General features: G+C 43.8%; 1 protein-coding gene across 1 annotated transcript in view; it reads right to left on the bottom strand.

Annotated features, from left to right (window-relative positions):
- lrrk1 (leucine-rich repeat kinase 1) overlaps positions 1–17,226 on the bottom strand; it is a gene marked incomplete at its 5' end in the record, with an annotated part of 62,607 nt that overhangs the window by 33,456 nt on the left and 11,925 nt on the right. Inside the window, 11 exons of the mRNA XM_084154122.1 lie at positions 1,343–1,512; positions 4,908–5,070; positions 5,380–5,532; positions 8,917–9,056; positions 11,220–11,395; positions 11,977–12,148; positions 12,657–12,933; positions 14,238–14,397; positions 14,516–14,639; positions 14,843–15,015; positions 16,485–16,649. Of these exons, the coding sequence (XP_084010248.1) occupies positions 1,343–1,512; positions 4,908–5,070; positions 5,380–5,532; positions 8,917–9,056; positions 11,220–11,395; positions 11,977–12,148; positions 12,657–12,933; positions 14,238–14,397; positions 14,516–14,639; positions 14,843–15,015; positions 16,485–16,649 (1,873 nt within the window). The remainder of the gene's footprint in view (positions 1–1,342; positions 1,513–4,907; positions 5,071–5,379; positions 5,533–8,916; positions 9,057–11,219; positions 11,396–11,976; positions 12,149–12,656; positions 12,934–14,237; positions 14,398–14,515; positions 14,640–14,842; positions 15,016–16,484; positions 16,650–17,226) is intronic.

Genomic DNA, 17,226 nt, shown 5'->3' with positions numbered 1-17,226 from the left:
GCCATGCTCTACCAGCTGAGCTACAGAGGACCACAACCATACCTGGTTGGGGTATGTACGTATGGTCACTGTGGGGACAATGTCATCGATGCACTTATTGATGAAGCCAGTGACTGATGTGTTGTACTCCTCAACGCCATCGGAAAAATCCCGGAACATATTCCAGTCTGTGCTAGCAAAACAGTCCTATAGGTTAGCATCTGCCTCATCTGACCACTTCTTTATTGACCGAGTCACTGGTGCTTCCTGCTTTAGTTTTTGCTTGTAAGCAGGAATCAGGAGGATAGAATTATGGTCAGATTAGCCAAATGGAGGGCGAGGGAGAGCTTTGTACACGTCTCTGTGCGTGGATTAAAGGTGGTCTAGAGTTTTTTTTACTCTGGTTGCACATTTAACATGCTGGTAGAAATTAGGTCAAACGGATTTAAGTTTCCCTGCATTAAAGTCCCCGGCCACTAGGAGCGCCGCCTCTGGATGAGCGTTTTCCTGTTTGCTTATGGCCTTATACAGATCATTGAGTGCGGTCTTAGTGCCAGCATCGGTTTGTGGTGGTAAATAGACAGCTACGAAAAATATAAATGAAAACTCTCTTGGTAAATAGTGTGATCTACAGCTTATCATGAGATACTCTACCTCAGGCGAGCAAAACCTAGAGACTTCCTTAATATTAGCTTTCATGCACCAGCTGTTGTTTACAAATATACACAGACCACCACCCCTTGTCTTACCGGAGGCAGCTGTTCTATCTTGCCAATGCAGCATTAACCCCGCCAGCTGTGTGTTATCTATGTTGTCGTTCAGCCACGACTCGGTGAAACATAAGATATTACAGTTTTTTATGTCCTGTTGGTAGGATATTTGTGATCGTAGCTCATCTATTTTGTTATCCAATGATTGTACGTTGGCTAATAGGACTGATGGTAGAGGCAGATTAACACTCGCCGTCGGATCCTTACAAGGCACCCCGACCTACATCCCCGGTATCTGTCTCTTTCCCCTGCGAATGACTGGGATTTGGGCCTTGTCGGGTGTCTGAAGTAAATCCTTCACGTCCGACTCGTTAAAGAAAAAAATCTTTGTCCAGTACGAGGTGAGTAATCGCTGTCCTGATATCCAGAAGCTCTTTTTGGTCATAAGAGACGGTGGCAGAAACATTATGTACAAAATAAGTAACAAATAATGCGAAAAAACACACACAATAGCACAATTGGTTAGGAGCCCGTAAAATAGACCTGTGTGTATGTATGTATGCACTGTTTGCACGTGTGTGTGATTCCAAGGGAGTTTGTGTGTCTGTGTGTGCACCTGATCCTTTGAAAGAGTGTGTTTGTGTTTGGGTTACCTGTATCACTGCTGATGGTCTGCTGCCTGCACTTCTTGAAGTGAAAGCGTTTGATGGCGACTGGTTGGCCGCGGTAACAGGCTCTGTAGATGACAGCTCCACTGCCCCCCTGGCCCAGGATATCACTCTCCTCCTCACTACACTCCAACTGGGCCTTCTCTAGAAACAACCTACACACACACACACACACACACACAGTTTTATGTTATGCACGTCACACACACAAACATTATAACATTATGTACAAACAAAGCCTCACTATCCATCACTAATGTAATCACCATCTTTCAGCATGCTACAGCTACCTCCCTGATCTCAACCTCAACTCTACCTGGTGGACATCAACACATGCACCATACATTAATACATCTACCTCCCTGATCCCAACCTCTACTCTACCTGGTGGACGTCAACACATGCGCCATACATTAATACATCTACCTCCCTGATCCCAACCTCAACTCTACCTGGTGGACGTCAACACATGCACCATACATTAATACATCTACCTCCCTGATCCCAACCTCAACTCTACCTGGTGGACGTCAACACATGCACCATACATTAATACATCTACCTCCCTGATCTCAACCTCAACTCTACCTGGTGGACGTCAACACATGCACCATACATTAATACATCTACCTCCCTGATCCCAACCTCAACTCTACCTGGTGGACGTCAACACATGCACCATACATGCATGTATGGTCCTCTGTAGCTCAATTGGTAGAGCATGGTGCTTGTAACGCCAGGGTAGTGGGTTCGATCCCCGGGACCACCCATACGTAACAATTTATGCACACATGACTGTAAGTCGCTTTGGATAAAAGCGTCTGCTAAATGGCATATTATTATTATTATATACATTAATACATCTACCTCCCTGATCCCAACCTCAACTCTACCTGGTGGACGTCAACACATGCACCATACATGCATGTATGGTCCTCTGTAGCTCAATTGGTAGAGCATGGTGCTTGTAACGCCAGGGTAGTGGGTTCGATCCCCGGGACCACCCATACGTAACAATTTATGCACACATGACTGTAAGTCGCTTTGGATAAAAGCGTCTGCTAAATGGCATATTATTATTATTATATACATTAATACATCTACCTCCCTGATCCCAACCTCAACTCTACCTGGTGGACATCAACACATGCACCATACATTAATACATCTACCTCCCTGATCTCAACCTCAACTCTACCTGGTGGACATCAACACATGCACCATACATTAATACATCTACCTCCCTGATCCCAACCTCAACTCTACCTGGTGGACGTCAACACATGCACCATACATATCCAACAAAGGATCCTATGTATTGCATTCTGCTATAGGGCTGAAGCTATAGTCGCCATAGCAACATTCCTAAATCCTTATTAGCATCCTCTTCATATTATGAACACAAAGCTACGTCTCAAATGGCACTCTGTTCCCTATGAAACGCACTACTTTTGACAGGGCCCTGGTCAAAAGTAGCGCACTACATAGGGAATAGAGTGCCATTTGGGACCCAGCCCAAGTCTTTCATGTGAGCTTTTAATGTAGAGAGCTAAGTCAACAAACCGGCACGGCCACTTAAATTAGCATAGAACATAAAGCCTTGGTCAGCTGCCAATCTAAACTGCTCAGAGTTGACCATCCATCCTGGAGCTGTAAGGCTTGGGAAACATTATTCGGGGTCAATTTAATCTCACACATGCTTTAAATTGCATTTCGGCAGAGTCACACAGCAGAGTATTTGAGCGCGTTCCTGTGTGTGTATGTTCTGTGTGTCCATGTTCTTGTGCACGCTCGCTTGCACGTTCCTGTGTGTGTGTGTATGTACATAGCTGTGGCGTTAGCTGATGTCAACTCGTGGCACCAGTGTTTGAGGAAGTGATTATTTAGTCAATATATCTCTTGTCTTAGAGCAGCACTAAACTGTGCTGCTTTGATAGCATAAATATTTGGGAGTGATTGTTGCCCCATGAACAGTAAATACGACAGCGGCCTGTTATATTTCACAGAGATATGCTTGTGTAATCAACCCTCAAGCACTGTGTGTGTGTGTGGTTACCTTTAAGGGTAAACAATACATCAACTGATGCTGTCACTGGTGAGAAATCAACTGAAACTCATTACGCAGCCAAACCCCTGGAGAGCTGTGTGTGTGTGTGTGTGTGTGTGTGTGTGTGTGTGTGTGTGTGTGTGTGTGTGTGTGTACAGAGTAGCTATGCCTGCGTACTGTACATGTCAAGGTCCTGTCAGTGAGGAGCCTAAGGAGACTCCTATCAACACAGCAGGAAACCACAAGGCCCTGTATTACACAATACTACAGGAGGACACCACAAGGCCCTGTACTGCACAATACTACAGGAGGACACCACAAGGCCCTGTATTACACAATACTACAGGAGGAAACCACAAGGCCCTGTATTACACAATACTACAGGAGGAAACCACAAGGCCCTGTATTACACAATACTACAGGAGGAAACCACAAGGCCCTGTATTACACAATACTACAGGAGGATACCACAAGGCCCTGTATTACACAATACTACAGGAGGAAACCACAAGGCCCTGTATTACACAATAATACAGGAGGAAACCACAAGGCCCTGTATTACACAATACTACAGGAGGAAACCACAAGGCCCTGTATTACACAATAATACAGTACACATCAGCCAAGTTTACATTAGTCTCAGCAGAGGTCTCAATAACATCCACACACACTGACTGTGGGAGTCATAGACCTCCTGCCTGACAGACGGACAGACAGGGGAGGGGGAAGACAGGCAAACAGATGGACAGACGGACAGGGACAGACAGAGACAGAGTTCAACTACGCAACACCTAATGGGATAGGACTAAAAGAAAGACTGTCCTAAATGACACCCTATTTTCTACATAGTGCACTATGGGTCCTGGTCAAAAGTAGTGCACCATATAGGGAATAGGATGCCATTTGGGATGCATCCTGTGTTTTTGTGCTGTGAGAATGGCCTGGTTTCATTTAGTCAGTAATGGGAGTGTTAAGTGAGTGAAACAAAGGAACAATCAACAAAACAATGTTTTCTCCCAGTGCAAGGGCAATCTCTGGTTGTCCTTAATGACTAAATAGAGCCATCTATCCCGGTTATAACCAAAAGCTCCAGCTCAGCCTGAGTGTCGGTGACAGGTGAAGGGTCAAAAGTGACAGATGAGGGGTCAAAGTTTAGGGATAAGAGGTTTGAGGTTCAGAGGGTGTGTGTGTGGGAGCAAGTTTGACAGCATGTTCGAGAGAATCGGCCCTAGTAAAGCTTAGCAAAGAATGACTGATCTACAAATTGTCTGGCATCCACTTGAGAATAAATTTTAACTAGTCTCCCATTGACGTCAATGCATGACTAAGTGAAAATGTGACTTAAGTGGAAGATATGATTCACCCCTATGTGAAGAAGATTAGCCCATCTGTGCAGCACCTTCCTCAGCCTCATCCTATGTGAAGAAGACAGCTGTGCAGCGCTAATAGGTCAACAGGTCAGGGGTTAGAGGTCAAGGGTCAGGGTGAAAGGTGAGAGGTTACCGTGAGGGGAAGTCGGTCATGAAAAGCTCTGGGACCAGCTCCTGAAGGGGGACAGGCTGGTCGGGGTGCTGGGGACACACTATGTAGTCCTGGTCCATGGCAGCGATCACACAGTCCTCCATGTTGAAGAAGTGCTCTCCTCTTCCACCAACCTTTTCTCTGCCTAGCGGTGGGATGGTCGGCAATGTTACCATGGTTACCATGATCGAACCAAAAGATAAAGCGGACTTCAGAGCGCAAACGCTGTTTAACAGCAGTCCCAGTACAAAAAAACGATATTATAGGTTGATTTATAAAACATTATAGGGGCTCATGCACGCTTATAACAAGTAATAATACATTATAAGGGTATGCTTTCACTAAGGTAAAAGGGCAAATGATTGTTTTAGTGCTTAATGTCTGCATTGATTGGGTTTTACTTAAACATTTGCAATAGCCCCTAGACATTCCATTAGAAGTTGGCCCACCCTACCTTCTCCTCCTCTTCTTCCAGCTGCAGTCCCCCTGGTTGGGGGTTCTCCCAGACTCCCAGGCCCCTGGTTCTGTCTGCTCATGGAGGAACACTGGGGACAGGGGGAGTACTGCTCAATCAACCGGGTCCCATCACTCTCACTGGCCGTCAGTGCTAAAGGAGGGGAGATGACACAGAGAGAGACAGAAAGTCAGACACATGGTCTGGTGGAGTCTGGTCTAGGGGTAGTGCAGCCCACTCCGGACTACAAACATCCCTAGAGGCCAAACGTCAAAGCCCCGACTCCACTACTTTCCTTGCTGTTTTAACCGATTCTCATCAGTCTCCCTGTGTCATGTTATCTCTAATCATCTCTGCCTTAAAACGGAACGTTTCCATGGATCCTTTTTACCTTCTGCTATGAGGCTTTTTAACAGAAAATGTTCTCAAAATGCATACTACCGTGCTCCGAGCACGCAAGCTGGAGCACGGGAGGGTCAGAGTATGAGTCCAAATTAAAGTATGTGGAACGGAGCACGGAGGGCACTTCTCGAATGCGTACTCTGTTTGTACATATTTTTAAGCATGCATCGATGCAAGATTCAATGGAAAGTATGCACAGGAATATGACGCAAGCACGTAAAATAATCGACGCACAATTTCTTGAAATCAATGGCGGACATCATTTGAGCTGAAGCGAGAGAAAATAAACTCCGACTTCAGAATGAAATGTTGCCCATTCACATCTCATATGTTGCCTGACTTCAATATTTTATCTTGATACATTAATAAATATATACTGTGTTAATTTTGGCATGTTTACCTGCCTACACTACCCACTGTAGTGTGGATAGATCGCAAGCCCATTGTAAGGCAATAGGGCTAACGTTGACTGGCTAGCTACTACTGTTAGCTAGCTATGTAGATAGCCATGAAGAATTGGCAGCTAGCTACCCACGAAGAATTTACATATACCTTGCATAACATTAGTTGTAGGTTATTTTTGCCTGTAAATCCATCTGGTTAGCTAGATTATTACGATTCACATACAGTGGGGAAAAAAAGTATTTAGTCAGCCACCAATTGTGCAAGTTCTCCCACTTAAAAAGATGAGAGGCCTGTAATTTTCATCATAGGTACACGTCAACTATGACAGACAAAATGAGAAGAAAAAAATCCAGAAAATCACATTGTAGGATTTTTAATGAATTTATTTGCAAATTATGGTGGAAAATAAGTATTTGGTCAATAACAAAAGTTTCTCAATACTTTGTTATATACCCTTTGTTGGCAATGACACAGGTCAAATGTTTTCTGTAAGTCTTCACAAGGTTTTCACACACTGTTGCTGGTATTTTGGCCCATTCCTCCATGCAGATCTCCTCTAGAGCAGTGATGTTTTGGGGCTGTCGCTGGACAACACAGACTTTCAACTCCCTCCAAAGATTTTCTATGGGGTTGAGATCTGGAGACTGGCTAGGCCACTCCAGGACCTTGAAATGCTTCTTACGAAGCCACTCCTTCGTTGCCCGGGCGGTGTGTTTGGGATCATTGTCATGCTGAAAGACCCAGCCACGTTTCATCTTCAATGCCCTTGCTGATGGAAGGAGGTTTTCACTCAAAATCTCACGATACATGGCCCCATTCATTCTTTCCTTTACACGGATCAGTCGTCCTGGTCCCTTTGCAGAAAAACAGCCCCAAAGCATGATGTTTCCACCCCCATGCTTCACAGTAGGTATGGTGTTCTTTGGATGCAACTCAGCATTCTTTGTCCTCCAAACACGACGAGTTGAGTTTTTACCAAAAAGTTCTATTTTGGTTTCATCTGACCATATGACATTCTCCCAATCCTCTTCTGGATCATCCAAATGCACTCTAGCAAACTTCAGACGGGCCTGGACATGTACTGGCTTAAGCAGGGGGACACGTCTGGCACTGCAGGATTTGAGTCCCTGGCGGCGTAGTGTGTTACTGATGGTATGCTTTGTTACTTTGGTCCCAGCTCTCTGCAGGTCATTCACTAAGTCCCCCCGTGTGGTTCTGGGATTTTTGCTCACCGTACTTGTGATCATTTTGACCCCACAGGGTGAGATCTTGCGTGGATCCCCAGATCGAGGGAGATTATCAGTGGTCTTGTATGTCTTCCATTTCCTAATAATTGCTCCCACAGTTGATTTCTTCAAACCAAGCTGCTTACCTATTGCAGATTCAGTCTTCCCAGCCTGGTGCAGTTCTACAATTTTGTTTCTGGTGTCCTTTGACAGCTCTTTGGTCTTGGCCATAGTGGAGTTTGGAGTGTGACTGTTTGAGGTTGTGGACAGGTGTCTTTTATACTGATAACAAGTTCAAACAGGTGCCATTAATACAGGTAACGAGTGGAGGACAGAGGAGCCTCTTAAAGCAGAAGTTACAGGTCTGTGAGAGCCAGAAATCTTGCTTGTTTGTAGGTGACCAAATACTTATTTTCCACCATAATTTGCAAATAACTTCATTAAAAATCCTACAATGTGATTTTCTGGATTTTTTTCTCTCAATTTGTCTGTCATAGTTGACGTGTACCTATGATGAAAATTACAGGCCTCTCTCATCTTTTTAAGTGGGAGAACTTGCACAATTGGTGGCTGACTAAATACTTTTTTCCCCCACTGTATAGCTAGCTGATAATTATGAAGTAATTATGAAGTGTGAACACCAGTCAATGGTGACCAACGATCTTGACTGCCACGGATTCCAGCCTAGGACATGAAGCTGAAGTCATTGAAGAGGTGCTGTTTTTTGTGTATGTACTGTGTATTTACTGGTGGTGTATCTATTGGTGCAATCAAACTTCCCCTTTAGGGAAAATAATTGATTATCTTATCAAAAGAAAGGGGATATGGAGGAGTGCACACAGAGACAGGGACACACCAACAGACTGAATCCCAATTAACTTGAGACATAACTTTCTGGGCATGAATCCCATTGACATTACTGCATGGTTTATCTGACAGGTATGTATCACCAGTTAGGACTTGGCCTTGGGCCCATGTAAATATAGACATTCTGAATGACTCATGCATGTCAGTGTAAATAAATCCCCAATCAACGTTAATCACTTAGTCATCCAATACCTTTATCCAAAGCGATTTACAGTCATGTGTGCATACGTTTTCATATGAGTGGCCCCAGCTGAGCGGGAAACCAAAACACAAATATGAACGCATGCACATACGCAGATCACAACACACCCACCATGCTGAGCAGTCGGCTAAGTGCTGTATTGTGACAGGTGATCTAAAAGCAGCATCAGGAGTTTGATGTGGAATAATGACTTATGAGTCATCAACACTTATGAGTCATCAGCAGGAAATATGACAGACTGTGGCTGTCATGCTGAGAGATAGAGAGAGTAATGTCTCCATTCCTTTGAAACTTTGAGTATAATGTTCACTGTTCATTTCTGATTATTTCAATTTTGTTTATTATCTATTTCACTTGCTTTGGCAATGTAAACATATGTTTCCCGTGCCAATAAAGCCATTTGAATTTCATTGAATTGAGAGAGAGAAGCCTCACCAGGGAACCACTGTTCGATGAGGGAGTTGACGTGATCCGTAACGAAGGCCATGGCTGAAAAATCCCTGGTCTCTGATTGACAAATGATCTTGATGCCTCCGCTTTTCTTCCTCTTCCAGTTGACATCAGTCGATTCCACACTGCCAAGGGAGGGAGGGAGACGGGAGAGGGAAGGAGAGAGGGAGAGAGAGAGAGAGAGAGAGAGAGAGGAAGTTGGAGAGTGTGCATGTCAATAGTCTAAAGTGTGTACCTCTCATCTCCTTTCTGCTATCTGAACTGAGAGGTGAAAGTTAATGGTCAGCTCCGTCTCAACCATTGTCACCCAACCTGTGCTTTCAGATGAACACAGGCAGCACTTTTCATAGAGCTAAAGCATTGTGCAAAGTACAACAAATACTGTAAACATCATTATAATGTAGCAGTGTGATTTCATTTGACATTTCTTCTTCAACAATATGCATTATAAAAGGAGACAATTATTTAACTAGTTTAGTAAACTGAGCAATACATAAAGTCACATCTTTATAATGCACTTTCGTGAAGAAAAGATTCAAATTAAATCACGCTGCCAGATTATAATTAGGTTTATGGTCATTTTTGCACTTTACACAATGCTTTTGCACTAAGAAAATGTTGCCCACAGTCTGCTATTACATTTCACAGAGGGCTTGAGGTTTGCAGATGACCTCAAGTTGATCTTCAAATAAAATCCTGTGCAACTGTAACAGACTTACTGTATGGCTGGTTTCTCAGACCCAGAGAAGCCTATTCCTGGACTAGAAATCACTTGGAGAATCTCCATTATGCTTTTTAGTCGATGACTAGGAGTTGGCTTAAAGGGGAAGTTCAGGATTGTACTACTTGATGACTACTCTGAAAGTATTATGGGCCAGCTAACGCTGGCTAAAGTTAGCTGAAGTTTGTGGTGGCGGTTTAAACTGGACCATTGATTACATCCTGGCTTCTAAACTACTTTCAGGGTGAAGATACTTCTGACATTAAATGGTAAAATACTGAACTTCCCCTTTAATCTGTGCCCAGGAAACAGGTCCTTAGTGACCTCAAAACGCAACAACTTAAACAATTACATTGATAACAAAATAATAAACATTTTAGCACAAAAAAATGCAACAGAGGAAAGGAGTTGAGTCCCCACACTCTATGTTCCCAGATGTGTTTTCTAAAGGTTCTTTGTTCTCTAAAGGTTCTTTGTTCTCTAAAGGTTCTTTGTTCTCTAAAGGTTCTTTGTTCTCTAAAGGTTCTTTGTTCTCTAAAGGTTCTTTGTTCTCTAAAGGTTCTTTGAAAGCGTCCCTCTGCTGAAGGTACTGTATGTGCTAACTAAGAGCCTTAGAGCCCACTGACAACACTCAGATGTACATGTGCACTTTTTAAGAGATTTCATTAGGTACACATTAGGTGTAATGGTAATAATCTATTATCAGCATGTTTCATTAGAGAAAGTATCTCAATATGCTGTAAGTTAAGAGAAAGATGCACACACTGTGTTTTAGGAAATATACCGGCAAATGTGTAAGTCGTTTTATGTAGCACTTTTAAACTTGTTCTCTAATAATTACACAATGAAGCACATAATAACAGTACATGTGCATTTTTAAGACCTATCATTAAGTGCCTGGCTAATTAGCCCTGTATGCAATGCTGAGCCGGCTCTGGGTTTGATTAATTAGGTCTGCTCATTTAGCGTTTAGCCGGGGTTTGGCACTCTTCCTGACGGATGATGTCAGCGAAATCAACACCTTGTTGTAGAGCATGTGTTTGTGAAAAGGTGCTACACAGTAAGGCATACAGTATTTATTTACCTAACATTGGGCCATATCCTAATCTCGCTCCCAGACACTTCCGCCCAAATGCGCGAAGAGTGTTGGACCAACGCGTCAAACTTGGCTTTCATTAGCCAATACAGAAAGACCGGGAGAAACTCCCGCCACATAGGTATTGGCTTAATCGGCTTAATTTACAAACCAATCATCTCCCACAACACCTTCCTCCTAACCCTCCCCACGGCTCGCAGTTGTGTGATTTGTTAAAATGATATGATGACAAATACTTTACTCAGTAGGTTACTGCCATATAATTCTATGGTCACTCCCACTAAGGCCAACTTTGAATGGTTGAAATCCCAGGCTTATATGTGCTGTGCGCAATAGCCTGGGGACGAGGTTAGCCAAATCCTAACTCAAACATTATGCATGGGAGTCAATGGGAGATTTGCTCGAACATTCGAGTTACACGCATGCATTTCAAGTAAGTTACCCCAATGTACCCGACCCTTAATCCCTCACCTTAGATACCCTCCGTCGAAGGTGACCAGTAGTCCCTCTCTCCAGTAGATGGTCTTACTGCGGCGGACTCTGAAGGTGCTACAGCGGTTCCTCTGTTGGCTGCCTGTCCCCGCAAAATTGTAGATCACCGTGGTCCTCCTCCGTTCGCTCTTAGCATTCTTCTTAGGCTCAAAGGACTAGGACAACACAGAGAGAACTCTTAGCATTCCTCTTAGGCTCACAGGACTAGGACAACACAGAGAGAACACTTAGCATTCCTCTTAGGCTCACAGGACTAGGACAACACAGAGAGAACACTTAGCATTCCTCTTAGGCTCACAGGACTAGGACAACACAGAGAGAACTCTTAGCATTCCTCTTAGGCTCACAGGACTAGGACAACACAGAGAGAACACTTAGCATTCCTCTTAGGCTCACAGGACTAGGACAACACAGAAAGGAAGAGTTTTAAGAATAGGTACAAGCCTGTGAGCACAACAGATACAATTGTCTTGCATTCTGTCTTTTGCCCCAACCCAACCCCCACCATAATCTTACAAAACATATTGAATATAGTGTAGGTTTCAAATGTGTTTTATTGAAGAGCATAATTACATATGCTGTATACTCAGTGAATATGCTCCATTTCTTTACATAAATGGCATCTGACACGTACGAGTTTTACAGACTTCTATACAGCCTTTTCAATGCCCCTGCGGGTGTCACCAGTAAACCCTGTTAAACTGCCAATGCAGGTGTGGGTGGGAAACCCTGTTACCTGGAGGTCCATCTCTGTGAGGCTGATGAGCATGCGGGCGATGAAACGTTCCCAGAATCCCGCCGGCACGAAGCTCATCTTGAAGAGCCGCTGGATGGTGTTGGCGGTCTCTTGGCGGAAGCCGTGGATGTCCATAGCAGGTTTAGGAGGAAGGAGGTGGGGGAGGAGGTAACTATAGGGGAGAAAAGGTAGAGTTAAATGTAGGGAAGAGGAATAAGGAAACCATGAATGTCCATAGCTGCTTTAAGAGACAGGTGGTGGGGGATCAGGTAACGGTATAGGAGGAGCAGGACAGAGGTAGGGTTAGAAGTTATGGATGTCCATAAGGGGAACGAGGTGGGGCAGATATATGAGAGGGTCAGTTCTGTTTGCTTTCAGAGAGCTAAGCCGTGCCACAAAGTGCATTGTGAAAAGAACATGAGCCTGAACAGTTCAGGTCAGCACGATAGTGCACATCATATCTGAGAATCAGTCTCCATGTAGCTGGGCCATGTTCAGTAGGCAAACTTAGTGGAATGTTGCAGATAGAAATGTCACGAATAGACCTGACTAGATTCCTTATTCTACAAATCAGAGAGGCAGGCTTGTTCTAAATAAGACATTTCTATCTGAATGGTCCACAATGTTGTGCTCTGCTGAACATGGCCCAGGGCCCAGCTTGGAGAACCGCCCGTCCATACCTATCGCTGGCCACAGGCAGAGCAATCTCAAACTTGGCCAGAAACTGGAAGTACTGCTCCTCCGTCTGCTGGGTGAAGCCCGTTCCCACCAGGAGCATGCGGAGGTCCTCCGCTCGGATCACCCCGTTCCAGGCCACCGATCGGGAGCTCTTCAGGTGGATGATCCGCTCCAGACACTCCGACAGCCACACGGGACAGAGGAAGTAGAGGGTACACAGGCCGTGACTGGTGTCTGGGAAGTGGAGGAGGGTGCCTGTCTCGATCAGGAAGCTTATGGCTGGAGAGAGGGATGAGGGAGGGAGAGAGGGTGGGAAGAGATCAAGTTTCAAGTTTTTACTGTCACGTGCACAAGTACAGTGAAATACCCTTGTCTGCTCTTTCCCATCAATGCAGCAATCAAGATCAGCAGCACAATAAAACAGAAATAAAACAAGATGGAGGTCGGGATAATGAAGAGGAATATGTTCATACGGAAAAATGGAATATAATAGTCTGGACAATGCAGTATATGATATACTATGGTCCTGTGTGGCTCAGTTGGTAGAGCATGGCGCTTGCAACGCCAGGGTAGTGGGTTCGATTCCCACGGGGGACCAGTACATGGGGGAAAAAGTATGAAATGTATGCACTGGATAAGAGTGTCTACTAAATGACTAAAATGTAAATGTTAGTTCAACCAGGAGGGTTAGTTGTTGTACTTCTCCAGGAGGACCAAGGTTAGTGGCCCCTGGTCTACACAATATGTAAAAGGATGAGAAAGCCAACTTGAAGAGAGTATGTGTAATTGTGTATAAAACCATTGAATCGATTCATGCAATATTAAAATGCTTTTAAAAAAGTACCAACGCAGCAGTTTTTTTTATCTCAAATAATTTCTGGGTAACAATTCAAGGAAAATTCCAACCAAAAACTATCTTTTGGTATTTGTTTCATTAGTCCATTGTTGAAATGTTTTGCATGTCAGCAATCAAGTTTTCAAGATATATAACTTTCAAAATACAGATATACAGCATCATACCGGCTGTATATGTATTTTTAAAGTTAGATATCTTGAAAACTTGATTGTTGACATGCAAAACATTTTGGGACAATATCAACAATGGACTAAAGAAACAAATACCAGAAGATAGTTTTTGGGTGGAGTTTTCCCTTTAATACCTTACTGTGATTGTTTTAAATTAAAATGGTCAAAAAGAAAGAAAAACAGCTTCTTAGCAAAGGGCAATTTCTCAAGCAAGAATTTTGCTAGGACTGCCTGGGAGTGGTCTGAGTGGGGAGGGGAAAACTGAAAATGTGCTGTTATTGGCAGAGAGGTTTGGAACTCTTTCTTATTGGTCTATTAACTGCATGGTGACGTCTCCAAGGAAGGCCCAAACTCCATCCTACCAAAACAGTCTGAAATTTCAGCTCTTATACTAAAAGTGCATTTTCATATTTTTCACAATTTCACTGTATTATTCCAACCTCATAGTGTGGAAATATATATAACACACAGGAAAATCACGTTTTTGCCTGCAATGGGCCTTTAATGAAATAAGGTCGATAAATAAATAATGGCTAAAAAGGAGAGGGGTTTGGTACCGGTCTGCAGGTCCTCGTAGTCTCTGATGTCACTTCCTGGGTTCTGCTCTATGACGAGGTCCAGCTGTGCGTCTGTCAGGTACTGGACCTCGTCTTCTGCGTCCCGCCGCCCCCGCTCACCTAGCACCGCTTGTTGCAGCGTCAGGTAGCTCTTTGGGATCTATGAAGGGTTATAGAGGGTTCATAACGCATTTGAATTCTGAGTCTGGGGTTACCCACACAAGAGCTTTATACACAAGCAAGCATGCATGCACACACAGAAACACACACACACTTACCAGTCTGCCCACCAGCTTGTGTCCGCTAGCTGAACTACTGCTGTTGTCCTTCATGTAGCAGGCCACCTGGAAGATCAACCTCCTCAGACCATCCAGACCCTCCTGGGTCTTACACGATACCTCACTGAACACACACACACACACACCACATACAGAGTCATATTAACACACTTTCATGCCAAGGGTTGAGGAAATCAAAACTGTGTGTGTGCGCCTGACTGTGTGTGGTAACGTGACTGTGTGTGTGTGTGTGTGTGGTAACGTGACTGTGTGTGTGTGTGTGTGACTGTGTGTGTGTGTCCCCTACGGTCTCTGTGTATGACTCACTGCAGGTGTTTCCAGGTGATGTCTGGGTAGCCACTGGCCCTGGCGCCTGATGGAGACCTGCTGAGTGCCAGGATGTAGGCCCTCAGTGTGGCCACCCGCTCTGTACGGAACTTGGTGTCGATCAGGTCCAGGTGGGTACCCACCACCACCACCGCAGAGTTAGGGGCACGCGCCTGCAGGTCAAAGGTCAAGTTCAGAAGTCCTATACAGTTCCTTCAGAAAGTATTCATACAGACTTATTCCACATTTTGTTGTGGTACAGCCTGAATACAAATCAAGTTGTAGTGACATCTTAACGATGATCAAAGGAAATTGGATGCATCTGAGCTTAATTTGGAGTGTCATAGCAAAGGGGTGTGAATACTTATGTAAATTAGATATTTCTGTATTTCATTTTCAATGAATTTGCAAAAACAAAATTGAAAAACATGTTTTCACGTTGTCATTATGGGGTATTGTGTGTAGATGGGTGATTTAAAAACATTTTTTAACCCATTTGGAATTCAGGCTGTAACACAACAAAATGTGGAATAAATCCACGGGTTTGAATACTTTCTGAAGGCACTGTAGGGTATGACCACAAAGACCTGCTCTGACCCTGCATCCCAATTCTGTACCGAAGTACTTCACCCTGATCTCCTTCTCAGCCAGTAGGTGGCGCTATATTCATCCGAATAAATACAGCACAGTGACTGACTAGAAAGGTTTTTATCAGTATTAAAGTATTTTAACATGTGATCGTTTATCTAAATCAATTCTTCTGTGGATTCATTGGATTGTGTAAGCGAGTTTCCACTATATTTCCTACACCAGCCCTTTCTTTTTAAATTCATGAAGGGAAGTGCAAACTTAGGGCATAAAGGTGGAGAATGAGGACAGTGGTCAGTTTTCTTGATGTTTTACTACAACAGGTTTGACATTTTGACTCCCAAAGGTCATTGTGGTCAAACAGGACAACTCATCCACGTCCTGTGACCTGACCGTTCCTTCCCACAGTGGAAATAGACATGACCTTTGTAGTTAAAAACACTGACACCTGTCAGAGTCACTTGAAATAATTAGAGTGAGGCTCTTTTATTCTCTCAGATAATTTTTACCATTGTTGTATAACACCTTGGATGCAAAAAATTCAATTTATAAAATAAAATGCATTATTTGTATAGAATATTGACAGACAGATGTTGTAGTCATGAAAAGATAGGGGAGTCAATTCAGGTCAAATCATTTAAGGATATTTAAAAAATACTAATTGAAAATACATGGCAGTCATGCAGAGCCTTTGGGCTAGCGGTTATAAAATAATAATAATATGCCATTTAGCAGACGCTTTTATCCAAAGCGACTTACAGTCATGCGTGCATACATTTTTGTGTATGGGTGGTCCCGGGGATCGAACCCACTACCTTGGCGTTACAAGCGCCGTGCTCTACCAGCTGAGCTACAGAGGACCACAGTCAGTATGTTCCCAGTCAGTCGAATATACTGCTCCCCACCGGAGACCGGGGTTCAATCCTACTGTTCACCCACTAGCCTGGCTCTCCCTCTATTTCCAACTATCTCATTCATTTTTTTCAAATGTATTTCTTTAATAAAAAGAAGACACTAAATGGCACTAGTCCGACTAACATGTTTTCTGTCTCACCTCAATGTTAAGCAGCCAGGACTGCAGATTGGCTACAGCCTCCTCTCCCAGAGCTAGGTTCCAGATGACTACATACAGGGCCTTGTCCGTGAAGAAACACTGGTTGACCGTGGACATGTTGGCCGGACCGCCGATGTCCCACACGTTGAACGCCACAGAGTCCATCTGTTACGGTGGTGGAATTAAAAGAAGAAGAAAAATAAATAAATCACTCAAAAACAATGACTATGTGACAAAATTATACCACTGTCAAAACCTACCTTAGTTGAATGCACTGACAGAGAGCGTCTACTAAAATACCAAAATGTAAAATGTCTAATTTGTTTTACTTTGGAAACGCAGTTCCTACTCCTTCTCCCTCAATTCCACCCCTACGTCTATACAGGATGAGATATGTTGTATTATTGTGTCAAGATTAGGAATTACGAATGGGTTAATCTCTCGTGGACCGACTACGTATAATAAATGGTATCCTAATCGAGCATCTGACGCAATTAAGCAAGATTTTAGTTCTGGGTTTCCGAGATTAGGAATGGGTCAACATGACTGCCTTTGTGTTACTTTGATAAATTGTAACATGATGTAATCGTAGTAACCATTCCAGGCTCAAAACAGACTGGCGCCCAAGCACAAAACAGACTGGCGCCCAGGCTCAAAACAGACTGGCGCCCAAGCACAAAACAGACTGGTGCCCAGGCTCAAAACAGACTGGCGCCCAGGCTCAAAACAGACTGGCGCCCAG

The sequence above is a fragment of the Coregonus lavaretus genome (assembly GCF_964263955.1).
Source record: "Coregonus lavaretus genome assembly, chromosome: 37".
Lineage (NCBI taxonomy): Eukaryota > Metazoa > Chordata > Actinopteri > Salmoniformes > Salmonidae > Coregonus > Coregonus lavaretus.
Note: the sequence above shows the minus strand (reverse complement) of the source record. Positions and strands in the feature narration are given on the sequence as shown.